Consider the following 16,837-nt stretch of genomic DNA (forward strand, 5'->3'; position numbering starts at 1 on the left):
TTTTTAAACGCTACAAGGAGCCATTGCAAAAGAGTCAAAGAGCCACATGTGGCTCCAGAGCCGCAGGTTGCAGACCCCTGCCCTAGGGGTACACCATTATTAGTGATTAGATTTAAAGATCGGGTAATAATACTTTCAACATGTGGGGAAGAAAAAGTAGCATGACTCTAATCAATAAGCTATTTGCACATGGGTTGTGTATAATATCATTTGTTTTAAGAATAGGTTTATTTCTGTATACGTCCTCCTTGGTATTGTAGCATTTCCTTGGTGTTTAACCATACAGAGCTGCTTTGCGTACGTTATTTGTGAAGACGTTGTAAATAATGTCAATAAAAATCTGTATCTCTGAGCAGAGCTGTAAATACATTTGACAACCGCGGTGCCATAAATAGCCATTGGGAAAAAAAAAGGAACACGAAATGTTTCCGTTGCCATGACAAATACATCCATCATAAATATTAAGACATCTTTAAGCAGTCCAACAGCGGGCGGTGAATATTGGATGGCAGTTTTGATTAGGATTTTTTTTTTGTTTGGCAGATTGGCGGCCGAGGTGACCAGGGGTGGAGATAAAGCGTGATGAATCAGCCACACGTCAGTCCGTCACATCACCACCGCACCACCTGGCTGCTGTAGTCCTCAGTGGTGGCTATTTCTTTTACCTCTTCCTTCTCGTCGTTGTCTTCCTCTTCCGCCTCTCCTCCTACTCCCATTCTCCACAGCTCGGTTAGGTAAGTCCTGTGCAGCCGCTGCCTCTGCTGCCTCTCCTGCCGCCTGCGCAGACGCTCCTCCTGGTGCTGCTTCTGCCGGTTGTACTGGTAGCGCTGCAGAAACAGCTCTTTGGCGTACTCGTACAACTCCACGTCGAGGGCGTTGAGGCCCTCGATGCGCCACCGTACCTTCTCGCTGATCCCCACGCTGGCGGCACGTGTGCTGTTGATCTGCGTGAAGGCCCGGATGAAGTGCAGGCCGAACGTCCGTTCGAACAGATACTGCGTCTTCCGCTGGAACTCCGTCAGGCCGTAGAAGGCCATGTTGCGCAGGTTGGCCTTGGCGCTGGCAAGCAGCACGCGGCCCCGCTCCAGCTCGCTCATGGTCGACATGTTGTAGCAGCCCACCAGGCTGAGGTCGGCCAGCATGCGCACCTGGCGGTTGTTGGCTAGGTTGGAGGGACAGTTCATGAACTCTGTCATGGCCACACCCGTCCAGTCCTCGCCGCTGTAGCAGGCGGGGAGCTCGTCCCGAGTGGGAGGGCGTCCGTCGCACATGTGCAGTGCAGTTTTCCACGTGGCACCGCGCTGCACATGCTTCCATTCGCTGAGGTAGCGTGACACGGGGTCGCGTAGCATAGTGATGTAGTAGAAATTCCTGCACAGACGGAGAGATGAATTAGAGCAGTGGTTACTAAACTTTTCACAGTCCCGTACCCCTTCAGACATTTACCTTGAAGCCATGTACCCCCTAGTCCTGCACACTTAAAAAAACAGCGTAATGTATCCCCACAGTGAAGTTTGTCTTTAAATTTTATCCATCCTGTTGACAGGGTTCCCACACTTTCTTCACAATGATTTTTCAAAACTTTTCCAAAATATTTTTGGAAAAAATTTCCATGACTTAGTTTTGAAGCGCTAAGATTTTTTTTGCGTATGCATTTCCTGGTTTTTAGCGCACGCCAGCTGAAGTGATCTTATCTACGCACAGTTTCATGAATGAGGCGGAGTGAATTTGTGAGATCTCATAATTCCTGCTGAATTATGCTGCTGGTAAAATAATATAATAGGCTACATTTCCAAAACAGTTGAAATATTCCATGACTTTTCAAGACTGGAAAAGCAATTTTTCAAATTCCATAACTTTTCCAGGAATTTCATGACCATGGGGACCCTGTGTTAAGGAATAATATATAATAATAATAATGATAAATAAATCAGAATGATCAGATTTATTTAAATAATTAGCCTTCTGGCATTTTCAGTGAGAAACAACTGTGTTTTTTGGAAAAAGAAATCTACCAAACATTAGTTGATTAAACATATACAGTAGCAGTAATCAAACATATCCATCCACCTGAAACTAGGGCTGCACAATTTAATTCAATTTTAATCGTGATCACAATATTGGTTGCCACGATTAAATTAACCTGATCGTCGGCAGTATTTACATTTAAAACACGGGCTTTGGACTCTGTAATAGTGTATTTATTCACCTTTGGTACAATTGAAATTATTGGGTTAAGAAAAAGGCTCAGATGCTCACACCAAAAATAATATTAAAACCTATATTTTCATTGATTAGGAAGCCTGACAAGGTCATCAATAGGGCCCGTTATCATAACAGATGCTCACACAAGTGGAAGGTTCACTTTTATTAGGTTATTTATTTCAGGCACAGTAATTGTAATTAATTGTAACTGAACTTCATTAATTGAGGATTTAATTGGAAAAAATGCAGGTCACTGTAATTGTAATTGAACATGGATAATTGAAAGCGTAATTGTAACTGAAAAATGTAATTGACCCCAACACTGCCCCTGCGGGTACCCGTACCCCACTTTGGCGACCTAGGAGTTAGACATGTGCTTTGATTTCTACAACAATTGTTTTTATTTTGAAAGCCACTTTTATTCCCACTTTTGATGTGAAGTTCGATAAATCATGAATGTGGTAAAGTGACGCATTCCCTGAGTTCAATCCTGCGAGCACCCAGCGGGTGTGTGTAGCCAACGAAACACAGAATAACCTGTACACGACTGTACATTTCTCATATCCTGTGGCAGTTATTGGCGAATGGAAGTCTGAACACGCTTTAAATGAAAAGCATCTCCGAGTGCGTCTGAGGGGGTTCGAGAGTGACGTCCAAAGCAAAGCAAGCAGGCGTGGCATTTAATATCCTGCAAATGTGGGATTATTTTTGCTTCTGTCGCATCAATTTGCTTCCTCACACCTCTTCTGCTGCATCGCCAGCCCACCCCCACCCTCAACACCTCCATGTTAAAGGCTAAAAAAAATGCTTCAGAAATTACTGTCCACATGCCACACGGAAATGATCCTAAAAATAAGGATGTAGCCTCCTATCTGCACAAGGGCGACCGAAGGAGAAAGATGATTCTTTTCCAAAACCATCTCTTTTTCTATCCAAGTGAAAACAGAAATGATTAAAAAGAAATCAATCATTCATCTGAAGCATTGAGTGTCATGCAAGCGATATTCAAAAGTTAAAACTTGGAATGTGCTGTTTTGAATCCAGACATTTCTACCATTGTTCCTCTGCTTCTGACATCATAAGTTCATAAGAGAATTTATCTGAAAATAAAATGTTTATTCTGGAGTATTAGAGAGTTGCTACTCCAGAGGGAGTAATATCTTTTGACTCTTAATCATCTCAATAGGTTCTCAGGAAACTGACTAAAATCATGGAATTCACTGAAATAAAAGTGAATCTATTTAAAACAATCAGGCGGAAATGGCAATATAACCGAAATACAGTCTCATGCTTGTGTAAGGATGATACCACAGATTTACATGCTTTTCCCTCTGTCAACGTGGCGTTGAATGCATAGCAAAGAGATGGAAACATAAAATCCTGTGCAAAATCTCACAATGTTTTGCTGAATGCCGTAATTCCCTTCCTGAAATGGAATAGCTATGACAACATAAGACATTCCACAATATATTTTCCTGTAAACTGCGTCGCCTAATGGTTAGCGAGTCAAATATCGCCGAAAACGAAACAGAATTAGGGAAAATTTGAAACGTAAAATTGGAGGTTCTAATCTGCTTTTCAATCTAAAACCCATTACTGATTATACTTTAAACTTTGTGCTGTGGAAAATGTATCAATGCCAAATTATTGCCACATAGCTTCCCTTCAAAATAAAAGCAAATACTTTTTTTTTTTTCTTAGGCAATAACTTTGATTTAGATGATTTTGATTTGGTTTAGTTCCACAAGTTTAGGCAAAACCAAAAGTGCCAGTAAACATTTGTTCACCTCAAGGAACCACGCCAAGATTTTTGTCTCCAACTATCAGTAGCTGCGTTTCCATTACCCTTGGAAATGTGCAAAATATAAATAGTGCAATAAAAACTGCTCATGGAAACACTGATATCGCTTAAACGTTTTTACGCTTTCATGAAGAGGTATTTCAGATGTTTTTGAAATGTGTCGCAAAAGCGACTTTTTTCCACAAATACACGTCACAGAACGTGACGTGCCTGGTCACATGACCACTGCTCTCCGCAAAAACATGACGAAGTACGTGTAAGCAGAAGAGGAGATGGGGACGTTTCTTAGCATTAGACTTTAAAATGATTACTGCCACATTAGACGTGAAACAACAAAGGGATATGGAGTGTTAAAAGAAAATTTGGAGCATCCCCGGTTTCTAGGCTCATTCCCAAAACAACGTTCAATAGGAACACGTTAAAAGCGCAATTATACTCTGTCGAGATATAGAAATAACGCTTTAGTTTTGCTAAAATCTGTAATGGAAACCCAGCTATTGACTGTTTCACTGACGAAGCCACAATTTGTCTTATTTTCAAAATAAAACAAAGGCTCCTCAAAGTGTCTGATCCACTGTAAGTAGCAAAGACTCCCTAATACACCCAGACATTATTTCAGTATTTACTGAACCTCTGAGACATTATCCAAACAGACACTTCAGTAAATGACTAATAGCCATCTTTAGGAGGAAATACTTCTTGTGCAGGATCAGAATCAGCAGCAAACTGACAAAGTGCTCGTTTAAAAGTGGAATAACTTCCTAGTTTAGCTGTAAACTGCTCGCTCTGCTCATTCCTCGTTTCGTCACATGATTTTCAAGCTACCTTTTCTATCTAAATGTATGTGTATGAAAACAAACCCATAAATGGCTCAAAGTATTTCAAGGACCGAGACCGTCCATTATCTTTGATCAAACTGGTCGGTTGAACTAAAATGAGTTAAAAGCTGCATAAAGCCAGATCAAGACATTAGAAACAGTTTTAATACTTCAGACCTATCATCTAAAGTGAATTCATGTGACGGTGGTGTTTTCGCTTTAATACTTCACACACAAGGCTGGCTGACCTTCTTTCGGTGACGCCCTCTCTGTCCCTGAGTAAGAGGAGCAATTTGACATTTGCTGCTTTTTGTCAATAGGTCACGATGAAAGCAGAGAGGTAGGCTAGCATGGACGCGTATTGATTGCGCTATCTCACATTCAGCTGTACAGATAGATGACAGGCACAAATGGAGGAAGACACCCAGCTGTTTTCTAGGAAGATCAACAAAGGCCCCCTCTGGAGTGGAGCTTGTATGTGTCCATCCATCTCTGGGCCGTCTGTGAGATGGGAGCGTAATTCACTTAGCTCCCACTGCAGAGAGCATTATCGCGAGGTAGTGTGTCCGTCTGCCAGAGTGTTGGGCTGCGATATGATCATAGCACTCACTTAAGTGTACATCACTGCTTATTGATATCTGTCGTCTGGCCATTACGGCTAAACTGTGGAGCTTTTAGGCCGTTTGACAGTCTGCAGTCAGTAACACCATTGCTTTGCCAGTTAGCTCCTTAAGCTTAAGCCACATAAAGCCATTGTATTGCAACCATCCCGTTGGTGCAATACAACATGAGTCCATGAAAGATAATCCATCCAATTAAGAAGGGTTAACATCATCCCTTTGTTTTATCTCCTTGTCTTAAGTTTGATTTTAATCATTAGTTAATTGGTTTCAGTCGAGGGCGATAAACGGACACGAGTGAGGCGTTTCACACATGACGGCTAAAGGGCAGCCTGTTGAAATATGAGGCTCAAGTACGAGCGAATGTGGCTGTCAGGCCAGTGTGAAACATGGAAACACGGAGAAGAAAAGGATGCCGGAAAATCTGAAAATGAACAGAATGTTGGCAAGGTGGGAAAATTGTGACGGGTTTTGAAATAATGACTTCTTGAATGTGTGACAATGCAGCTGTGGGCGATTCGGTATCCAAGTAGTGACAGCCTGTTACACTTTTGTCTAAGTCATGCTTGGAATGTTCTTTTTACAGCAAATTACAACCAGAATCCCTCGCTACACAATGGCAATCAATTAAATATTCACTTTAAGAAAATTTTAGTTTATTAAAACAAAATAGAAAAAAATACAAAAAACACCTCAGTGGTCAGTTGTTGCATTGTTTAAAATATTTTTTCTTTTTCCGCAAATGAACAAAAGCCAAGTAAATGTATGATAGATGCATGATTCAATGATTACATATTTGCTTATATTAAGACAATGTGATGTAAAAAATTTCTCTGAGATCACGGAAAACTTACGACTAAAACATGTTCTGAAATGAAACAGCAATTGTTTTTCTGTCTCTCTATTTAAAAATCAGGCCCTAACATGACATGGAAATGCCTTACAAGCGTGTTTTAGGACATTATCACGTATTTACTACTATTTTTGACCAAAAACGAGTAAGTCATTGTCTTGAAAATGCGACAAACGGACAAATATGTTCATCTGTGCCGATAATCCCGTTCAAAATCTTGCGCTGCGTGTTCAGTTTGACTAGGGTTTGTGTTATCCTGCGTCTGTAAATGAATGCAGAGCTTCATCTGAAGTGTCTTTTTAATGTGTTGTGATTGTTATGTTCAAACTATTATGACTGCATTCAACTCTGAAAAGTCACTGGCTGAGGGTTAGCAGTGTGGCTAATAAACGTGGTAAACTCTCGCAAACATAATCTTGCGTGATTTCAGCGAGACCCTCTCATTTTTGTAAATACTCTGAAGCATATAAAATGTAAAATTAATAATTAATAAGTAGTAGTTGACCCTGTTAACCCTATTTAGCATGTTTGACATGATTCAGTCAGTAAAGTCATTTAAATGAGACAAAAAAAAGAAACAAAACCAGGGTTGGGTTCAATTACAATTGCAATTTTGAAAATCTGTTGCTGTTGTAATTAAATTGTAATTGAGTTCAGATAATTGACTTAATGATTGTAATTGCCATGAAAATTCTATAGAAATGGTCAATTATAATTTAACACAAAAATGGGGAACCATGTTGTAGTTCTATGTACAGTTCTACACATACAGTATGTGTTTAACAAGTATTGAAATATGTTTCTCATGAAGCTTTCCCATATTTTATCATTTAAAAAAAAAATAATAATAATAATTGAAATCAAGGGGTTTACTGAAACAAAAAGGCTCAGACGCACACACCAAAAATATTGAAACCTACATTTTCATTGATTAGGAAGCCTAACAAGGTAACTAATCCATGGGAAATATATTAGATGATAGAAATTTGATATTTTACAGATGATTTAGGACCCGTTCTCATAAGAGGGTGGGTGGGCGGGAGCGTGAAGGTATAGTGACATCAGCTCATTGCCCTAAGCTTCGGATCAATGCCACGGCTCATCAGAGCCATTCTTGTCGCCTCTCCCCTTTTGTGCACACAGCAAACCGGCAAACACCATTGATCGCTCCCTGGCTCTCCCTGATTGTCTTTCCCTCACACTCTAAATCACCATCAAAAAAAAAAAAAAAAGAGGAGGAAACTCGGAGCAGAAAATCGATATCTGTCTTGTTAATTCACTCACTGCCATCGAGGACACCATCAGACTTGTGATAAAAGCCTTGATGGAACGTATTTACGCTGCTAAAAAGGCAACCAGCATGGATCGACTGTTATGACATTTGTTCTTTCTTTTTTAAATGTGTAAAAAAAAAACAGTGTTTCTTTAAGTGGAGGCATCTCTGAAGAACAATTTAACACAACAACCTCCTACTGTTCCCTCAGCGATGTCAATGAAGTATCTATATCTCTAGCTGGGGTTACATACGTAAAATAAAAGCGATATTTCTAAATGTCGACAAAGTATAATTGCGCTTTGAATGTGTTTCCAATGAAGGTTCTTTTGGGCAGGAGCTTCGTCACTCCAATGAAATTTCATCCCGCGAGACTTTGCTGCAGGAAGATGAACGCCCCAAACCTCCTTATAACACTGCATTCCTTTGTTGTTTCACGTCTGATGTGGCAGTAATTATGGTCTCCTTCTGTTTAAAAGTACCGTGCTGTGTTTTCTTGGAGTGAAGTAGTCATGTGACCATATACGTCAAGTTCTGGGACGTGTAATTGCGGGAAGTGTTTCCATAGAGCTTTTGCAACACATTTCAATATTGAAGCATCTGAAATATCTTCCTCATGAAAGCGTAAAAACTTTTTAGCGATATTTCAGTGTGTTTTTTTTTTTCTCCAAAATTAAGGTGTTTCCGTAACCATTTTTTATTGCGATATTTACATTTTTGGCGTTTCCAAGAGTAATGGAAACGCAGCTTGTCGGTTTCCGTCTCTGTTCGCCAGGTAAAAGGAGAAGAAGCTGTTCACAATGGAGTCAGGGCGTTGATGGGTTATTCGCTGTAGGAGCCGATTCATTTTAAAGGTGTCTGTGTCCACGTGTGGTTTCTAGAGTCCTGCTGGGAAAAACACATTACAGCGTAGTAGGAAAACCTTACAGCCCTGAACAAAGACTTTAAAGTCTGAGTTCATGTCTATTCTCTTCCATCATCTTCAAAAGCAGCATTAGGTCAAATACCAAAAGTAGGTTCAGCTTTTGCTGCAGTCTCATCTCCTACACCAAATTAGGCCACGCTATTGAACTCACTTGCACGTACTTGTGCATATTAGGGATGTAACGATTAATCGTGACGCAGTTAAAAATCAATTCATAGGTATCACGATTCACATCGATACTGTGAAAATTGAATTGAAGTACTTTTTTTAAACAGCAGAGGGCTGTATCCTTCTCTTGTCCAGAAGTGTTGGCGGCAGGCGGAGTCTGCTACTACTTTCTTTCTGGCCGCCGTTCTATTCTTAAACATGTTAATAAATGATTCCTTACCCCTTTAGCACCGAAAGAATATCTGTAATATTACGTGAATATCTGTAAAAGTCACGTTTTTCTATTAGCTCTGTCTGCTAGCATAGCATCTCTTCTTCACTGCACAGATTAGCTGCATGCCAACCGACCACTGGGTTTCCAGCGCCCTCTGCTGGTCCAAACTAATATCTGACGTAAATGCATTGCAAAGACGTTTTTTTTTTTTATTTTTTAAGTCCAATTGTTAAGGCACAAAATACATTTTCAGTTGCACTTTTAAAAAGAAAAAGAAGTATTATGCAGTTTTGCATTGTTTACTATAGAACCAGAATTTAAATGAATAGGCTCCTTCATTTGTATTATTCCTTTATTTATTTCATTCAATATTATTATTATTATTATTATTTCTTTTGACAATTAAAAATAATACCGTATACTATTAGTTTTTTTCCCCCAAAAAAATAAAGGAATATTTTTCAGTCATCTGTCTACAGTCCCATTTTGTAAAATAAATTGTGCGAGAATCGTATCGTGAATCATTAAATCCCTTATATATATATATATATATATATATATATATATATATATATATATATATATATATATGCGCAAGTTGAATAAGCAATTATTTTTTTAATAAATGTAGATAAGCAACTTAAGCCAATATTTTCATTTCAATGTCACATTATTCTGGATCCCAATGGAAATTATAATTCACACCTTTTAGAGGTGCCAAAATATAAACGAGATCATACTGTTAAAGAGCTCGATAAATATTTTCCCTGTATGACTTTTTCTCAGAATGCATTGATTGAGACAATTACCAAATTCATATCATAGTTTGTTTTTTAGTTCATATCTCCCAGGCCTAGGCGTGACAGTTTTTTTTAGAAATGTAGTTAATTACCTTCTTAAGCCAATGTTTTCATCTAAATGTCACATTATTCTGGATCCCAATGGAAATTATAATTCACACCTTTTTACAGGGGCCAAAATATAAATGAGATCATACTGTTAGAGCTCCATAAATAATTTCCCTGCATGACTTTTTAATAATGAAAATAGTGCCTTAAAAAGATCTGAGTACACAAACATTAACGCATTGACAGCGAGCGGATTCATTCTAATACTAAATGAATCGTGCAATGACTAACACCATTATATTGAATGTGAACACGTTGACATTTATTAAGTGGCTTTTCAGCCTGTCGGTGACATAAATAACAACACAAGTGACATGGCACCATTGGGTGACCGGGTGATATTAAGCTGAAGTCTCGGCACGCACGAGTGTTACCAGAAGCTGAACTCCTGTGTAAACTGTGGCATATTTTATATTAATTGTAGAGACCAGAGCTCAGTCAGCATGGTGAAGCCCACATTATCAAGATGGGCAAATGACGTGTCATCACATCAGTATTCAGAGGTCAAACAGTCTCTGTCTTATGCTAATTTAATGTTGATGGAGTAAATAGGGGTTGAATGATCTTCGGCTCCATCTGCTCATTGCACGATCACTACCCAACAACCAATAACAACACAGAGCCGTCACTCGCAGTGATGCTGTTCTCTTAAACACAAGCACGCTGTGAAGGAAAACATTGGCATGTAAGGTACGAGAATGGAAGGGGTGGGAAAGAGTGTAATGTTTTAAGATGAGAACACAGCAAATTATATATAAATGTAATTTGAATAAATATAAAGAAATCTATGAAAAAAAAACCACAAGAATGTTTGGTAACACTTGAAGTTTATTTTGACATGACACCAGTCATTAACATGAATAAGATGTCATGAATCATTACCCTAACCCTCACTCTACCATTAGAGCCTTCACCTAACCCAAAAAATGCCAACATAGCTCCAAAGGTGTCATACTTCAGCCAACGACACCTAATGTGACAGCCTTCATGGCACCTTATTCATGCAGGTGAAGTGTTGCCGAATATTTTTGAAATGATCAATGCCCGGGTGAGAAATTGGCCATGCTGGTGCACACTCACATGCACGGGCCACAGAACTTACTCCACCTGGAAACACTTTCCACTGAAGAGTGACAGTTGAATGCAAATTGTGCAACACAAAACGTTTAGGCTAGAATTGAACCAAGCAGAATCTCATTAATTTATTTCAATTCAATTTTATATATATATATATATATATATATATATATATATATATATATAGTTATGCAGAAGATGTTCAGATAAATATTAAATGCACACGATATTTCTAAAGACAATGTTTTGACCTTGTTGTTTTTCTTTGTGCTTCGACTGCACTGTTTTAGAACAACCTCGTTCAATAAACCAGTCGATAAGGAAACATCAGTCAAAGAAAGGCAAAGAAAATAGTAGGTTAGCAACATCCCTAGTGCCTGATAACTGGTGCGAAGAACTGATTAACAGGGAGCCTGGTGCTTCTCTGTGATCCTCGCCTGTCACAGATATGAGATGCTATTTTGGGAAGAAAGAAAAAGCCCCAGGGATGCATGTGTGGAGACGAGGGAACCGAGAAGACTTTTACAGTTCAGGCGAGCACAGGTAGACTTGGACATGTGGTACCGTTAAAGTGTAAAGTGATTTTTCTTTGTGACTTTCTTGTAGTAATAAAAAACTCACCCACAGCGAGCCGAACCTTGAGGTCTTTATCCACGCTACGCTTGAGCGTCTGATCCCTGACCTTTGTTTGACATCTTAATCTTTGCAGCTTTGTGAGGTGTCAGCCTCGTCTCAGGTCCATGTAGATACGGGGAGAATAAATGGGGAGTGGAGACTATGCTCGGCAAAAGCCACGTCTACCCACACAAACGACCGAGAAATTTCTGAAAGGGCTTTCAGAAGTCTGAGATGGATGCTGCCATCGCTGTGCAGCAAGCCTTTAGAAGTCCTGAGTAATTCTGTCTATTCAGTGTTTTATTTTCTATTTTATTGAATCAGCCACTCACTAATGTTGTGAGCGTATGAATCTGTATGAATGCTTTTGTTGCCACCTTGCAAAGATCTTAAGTAAAAAAACTCGTCATTGAACATCAGAAATACCGCAGTGTTGAAATGCCGAAACTTTGCAAAGTATACTGATAATTTAGTATTTACAGTATACTATTGACACACACAGTAACAGAAAAAAATGTATCATTGTGTATAAAATCTATTGAATGTACAATTTATGATACTTTTATTTACTGCAATTATTGTTACACTTCTATACTAAGTTTATTATACTCACTATCCCCCCAACCCATACCTGTGCCATTTGTAGATTTGTTAGGAATGCAAATGACATTAAAAATATTTTCTCTGAACTTAACTCTAAATTTATCCCCCTAAATCTAAACCCCTATTCCTGATCCCTTAAACACACACCCCTAACTTATGACCTCATGATTTCAAATGTTCCCAAATTCTGTATCAGCGTATATCTAATTCTGAATTATTTCCATTTCATCAGCTTCCTTTTATTTTTATATAATTACTAACACCAAGGCTGGCTTTAGGTCATTCGGTGTCCTCAGCAAGAGTGGACTTTAACACGCATTACTAAATAAATGAATAAAAACAGATAACGTCTTTTTTTTTTAAAGTCTATACAGTGTGTAAACATCATTTATTTTTAATATCAAGACAAAACAATGCAATTCTGCGACACAACCATTGAAAAAAATACAACCTATTTTAAAAATTAGAATAATACACTATAAAACAATATAACACCTACAGGTATAGTAAAATGTCTTGAAGGAACAACAACAACAACAATGGTGCAAAAAGCACAAGACAAAAAAGTTAAAATAAAATTTCTACTTAGCTGTTTGGTTTTACTAGCCAGTAACAAAAATCTTAAAACCAAAGGACACAATGTGCAAACAACACAATAGAATTATATAGAATAGAACAAGACGTAAAATAAATACAAATATGCATAAATATGGGCAGAAGTTCAGCAGGTACAGTTGCAGATTTTTAATATGCGAAAACATGTACAATGATTGTAAAGGGTGTGTTTCACGTTTATTATACCTTTTTAAATTATTATTATTATTTGGGGGTGGGTGCAATTTGGCACCCTTCCAGCAGATGACGCCCTAGGCGGCCACCTGTTTTGCCTGTTGGGAAGGCCGGCCCTGACTAACACACTAAATGTCCCAAAATCATGCAAAAATGCTAAATGGGGGATTCATTAAGTTACATCTTGTAAACAATTGTGTTTTTGGATGCTTAAGATGTTGAAACGGTTCACTGAAATTGCACCATCTCTTGAGGGATCCAATGAAATCGAACAATCTCGTGATATTTCGTCTAATTTGTCCACGTCTGTTTGACTACGTCTTCCAAACACTTGCTAACTATACATTTAACAGTCAAAATATGCTGAGAATGAGTATGCAAGGGTATGAGTGTCGTATGACTGTTCGTTTCAGGACGTTTATGGTTACAGAAAATCAGAAAACATATTTTCCATATTTCGTTCCCCGAATTTATTTGACAAATATGATCTCAGTCTTTTTTTTTCCCCTTTTTTTGGTGACCGTAAATGTAAACGTGGAGAAAATGCTGACACCTGTGACTGTCAAAGTGCTCACCCAAAGAGATTTTCAGCTTATTCAGAGTAAAATCCTTGAAGTCGTTAATAATTATACACCATCAAGTAGGAAAACACCACAATGCATTTATTCAGTTTGTATAAACTGTGATATTATGTATCTTGCCATCCGTTGGCTTAAATATAGCATCCATAATTTGTGAAATGGACCCTTGCGGGTGAAGAATATAGCAAAGAAAACAACATTTCTTTAAACATTGTAACGCGACAAAAACTGTGGTTGCACAGCGCTGCATTAATTACACGACACTGTCGAGCTGAATAATGAAGAGGAAATAGACTGTTCTGATCTAAGATGGCTTTGCATTATAAACAAGTGTTACGTGATGTGCAAATAACACTTAAAATGCACTCCGAGGCTCCTGATACAGTTCGTCATCCACAGCATTCAAAGTCCGACAGCAACAACCAGTAACAGTGAGCTGATTACTGATCTGATTTACAAAGACTCTCTCTGAGATGTTTTCATGCTTTCTGTAAAAACTGACAAGATCACGGGCAGAGAGCTTCAATCCAGTCGACAGGTTTCTTTCTAAATCTGGACTACTGGATTAATACTATTCCAATCCCCCTGCCTCCATCCCCTTCTTATATTGTATATAAAACCTGTGTTCAACCGGCCCTAATCCTGTGCAGATTACCAAGATCCCTTGAATATCTTGCAGTTCTTCCAAGAATATGCAACACTGCTTGGTGTCCCTAGAAGGCTGGACTGGACGGAGTGACACAGTCCACCACATTCTTCCCACCACCTTTGGGATCGATTTGCTTATTAGTAACCACAGCCTGTTCTACTACAGTCTGACAATTCAGCAATTGATTGTTCTAATAACAACCTCATTGACTCAGCTTGGCACACCGTACTTCTTTTCCTGCTTGCTTAAACAGGCAATGAAAGGACTGCACCAAAATAAACAAGACCATGAATCAAACACTAGAATGCCCTTTTAAATGAATATCTCAGATGATATCTTACATTTGTCTTTGTGGGCCAGATGAAATATCTATGTATTTATAAATATTACACACTGAGCCAGTGCAGTCCTACAGGCTGCTGACGGCAAACGTGCGTACGTCAACCTCACTGGGATGTTTTCCCACTGGGATTCTCAGGCATTCTCCCACTGGGACCAAAGCACATACACAAGTGTGTCCACACAATTAGTTTGAACAGCAAAGCCGAGCTGTTCCTCCATTACAAGTTAGTGCAGGTCAGTTCATTATCAAGTTCACGCAACAGCAATTTTCTTACATTTTGGGCTATTTCTGGCATCGGGTGTAAATTCACATTTAAAAGGCATACATTAAAGGTACCAACTGAACACGCACCACTGAGTCCAAGTAAACCCACATTGTACAGACAAGTCATAGTCTGCAGCTAAATATATACTCATTATTAGGTGGTTAAAATAGATTTTTACGCTAATTAGACGGAGCTACTTAAGTATAGGTGGAAATGCAGTGAGACAGAAGGTGTTGACTTTGGAGGAGGTGACTTTAGAGAACTTTGGTGTTCAATAGAACTTTTGATTATTCCCAACTACAGGTAGGCATACCCCTGGAGGCATGCAAACCATATACAGGAAAGCATTAATTCGTTACTTAAATTCACTTAAAAGCCTTCCCCAGCTTTTGCTATTGAAAATGTCAATATGTGAGGCATGTACTGTATAGTAGTTGTATGTACAATTTATTATTTAACTGACATTTGACTATTTTTAACAGCCTGTTGCCCTAAAATACAAAAAGCCACTTAAAGCAATATGCAACCCATTACATGAAGGCACTTTAGATAATAACTCTAAAGTTGAATAATAAAACGTTGTTACTAATTCCTTTAAGAAATGTCTTTGAAGGCTGAAAGTGCATTTAAATGACTGCAATCACATGTAATAGTCCTTTATATGTAAGGATCACTATTTTTTAGAGATTTCAGCCAATCATCATTCACATAACATGTTCTTGTCACACTATTTCGCTCTTCAAACTCACAGAGAATTCAACTTGGACACCTCCATTATTGGTTTACCATAAATTCCATTGTATCTACATTTAATTTTCCCCTTTTTCACTCTGCTCTACCAGCACTGCTACGTGCTAAGCTAACCAAATCCTGTAAAACTGGCCAATGGCAAGAAATTCCTTTACAGTCTCAGAACAAGATGGCACATTTACCATCTACAACACGTGGAACGCGAAGATTCGTCATAACGTTAGAACGTGATAGTGACGATAAAAGTAGTTCTCATCTCAACGGTTAAATAGCTGCAAACCAAATGACCTTTATGAATTACTCGGTTACAGTTTGTACATTTAGCCCTTGTTAACAAAGTACAGGATAAGTCTGTTTTTTGGGGCTAGCACTTAGCTAATGCCCTTTTTTTGATTGTTACCATATTTGATATAAAGTGTTTTGTCTCAATTTTTTTGGTTAACGGAAAGCTTACTGGGAAAAAATCTTTGCTGGTGAGAGATATTGTTGTATAGCTAAGTATAAAAGGCACTGAACATGGTAAAAGGATGGATGATTTGAGTTGGGGTATGGCTAATATCAGAGGATTCATTATTTATTAACGTATTAACTAGCTAACTTATCTACATCATCATCGTCCTCATTCCAAGTAGGACGATGTTTGTGCACATACAGGATGAAGAACCTGAGGTGAAAACATCTTTATGTATCTTGTATCAGCCCACATCCCAACATCAGGCTGCAGCTCAAGCTTTCCCTAAAGAGCTGCACATTCACCCAGTCCTATACATAAAACTCAGGTGTCAGGTAGTGTACAGCTACTCTTCCACCCACCAGAAATGACGAATCCCGACTTGTGTAAGGAAAGTGTCTCCAATGATGCAGCAAGCAGGCACTCAGGATCTAAATCCTGAAATACACACATGTACTTTTTCATTGCACAACTTCTTCAAAAACAATTGAAAAACTTTTTTAGGCCTCGAAGATAAAACGTGCAAGAAGGAATGGTGTACGCTGTGAAGATTAACCCAGCATTCAGTCTGTAGCTGCGTTAATATTACCCTTGAAAATGCGTAAAATCTAAATGGTACAAAAAAAAACTGGTAATGGAAACACCTGAATTTTGAAAAACACTCAAATTTCACTAAAATGTTTTGAAGTTTTCATGAGGAGGTTTTTCAGACGTTTTGATATTCAAATGTGTCGCAACAGCGCTTTGGAAACACTTTTTCCGCAAACGTGAGGTACCTGGTCACATGACCACTTCTCTCCGAAGTCTCGCGGGATGAGATTTCACAGGAGGTGCGAGGCTCCTCCCCAAAACAACGTTCAATGGAAACACTTTCAAAATGCAATTATACTTTGTCGGCATTTAGAAATATAACTTTTATTTTGCAAAAA

At 38.6% G+C, this 16,837-nt stretch overlaps 1 protein-coding gene across 1 annotated transcript in view; it reads right to left on the minus strand.

The window, feature by feature from the left end:
• Positions 1-35: 35 nt before the first annotated feature.
• LOC114476488 (heparan-sulfate 6-O-sulfotransferase 3-B-like) overlaps positions 36-16,837 on the minus strand; it is a 28,775-nt gene continuing 11,973 nt past the window's right edge. Inside the window, exon 2 of the mRNA XM_028468062.1 lies at positions 36-1,371. Within this exon, the coding sequence (XP_028323863.1) occupies positions 612-1,371 (760 nt within the window). The 3' untranslated portion in view covers positions 36-611. The remainder of the gene's footprint in view (positions 1,372-16,837) is intronic.

Source organism: Gouania willdenowi, chromosome 2, assembly GCF_900634775.1.
Source record: "Gouania willdenowi chromosome 2, fGouWil2.1, whole genome shotgun sequence".
NCBI classification, from domain to species: domain Eukaryota; kingdom Metazoa; phylum Chordata; class Actinopteri; order Blenniiformes; family Gobiesocidae; genus Gouania; species Gouania willdenowi.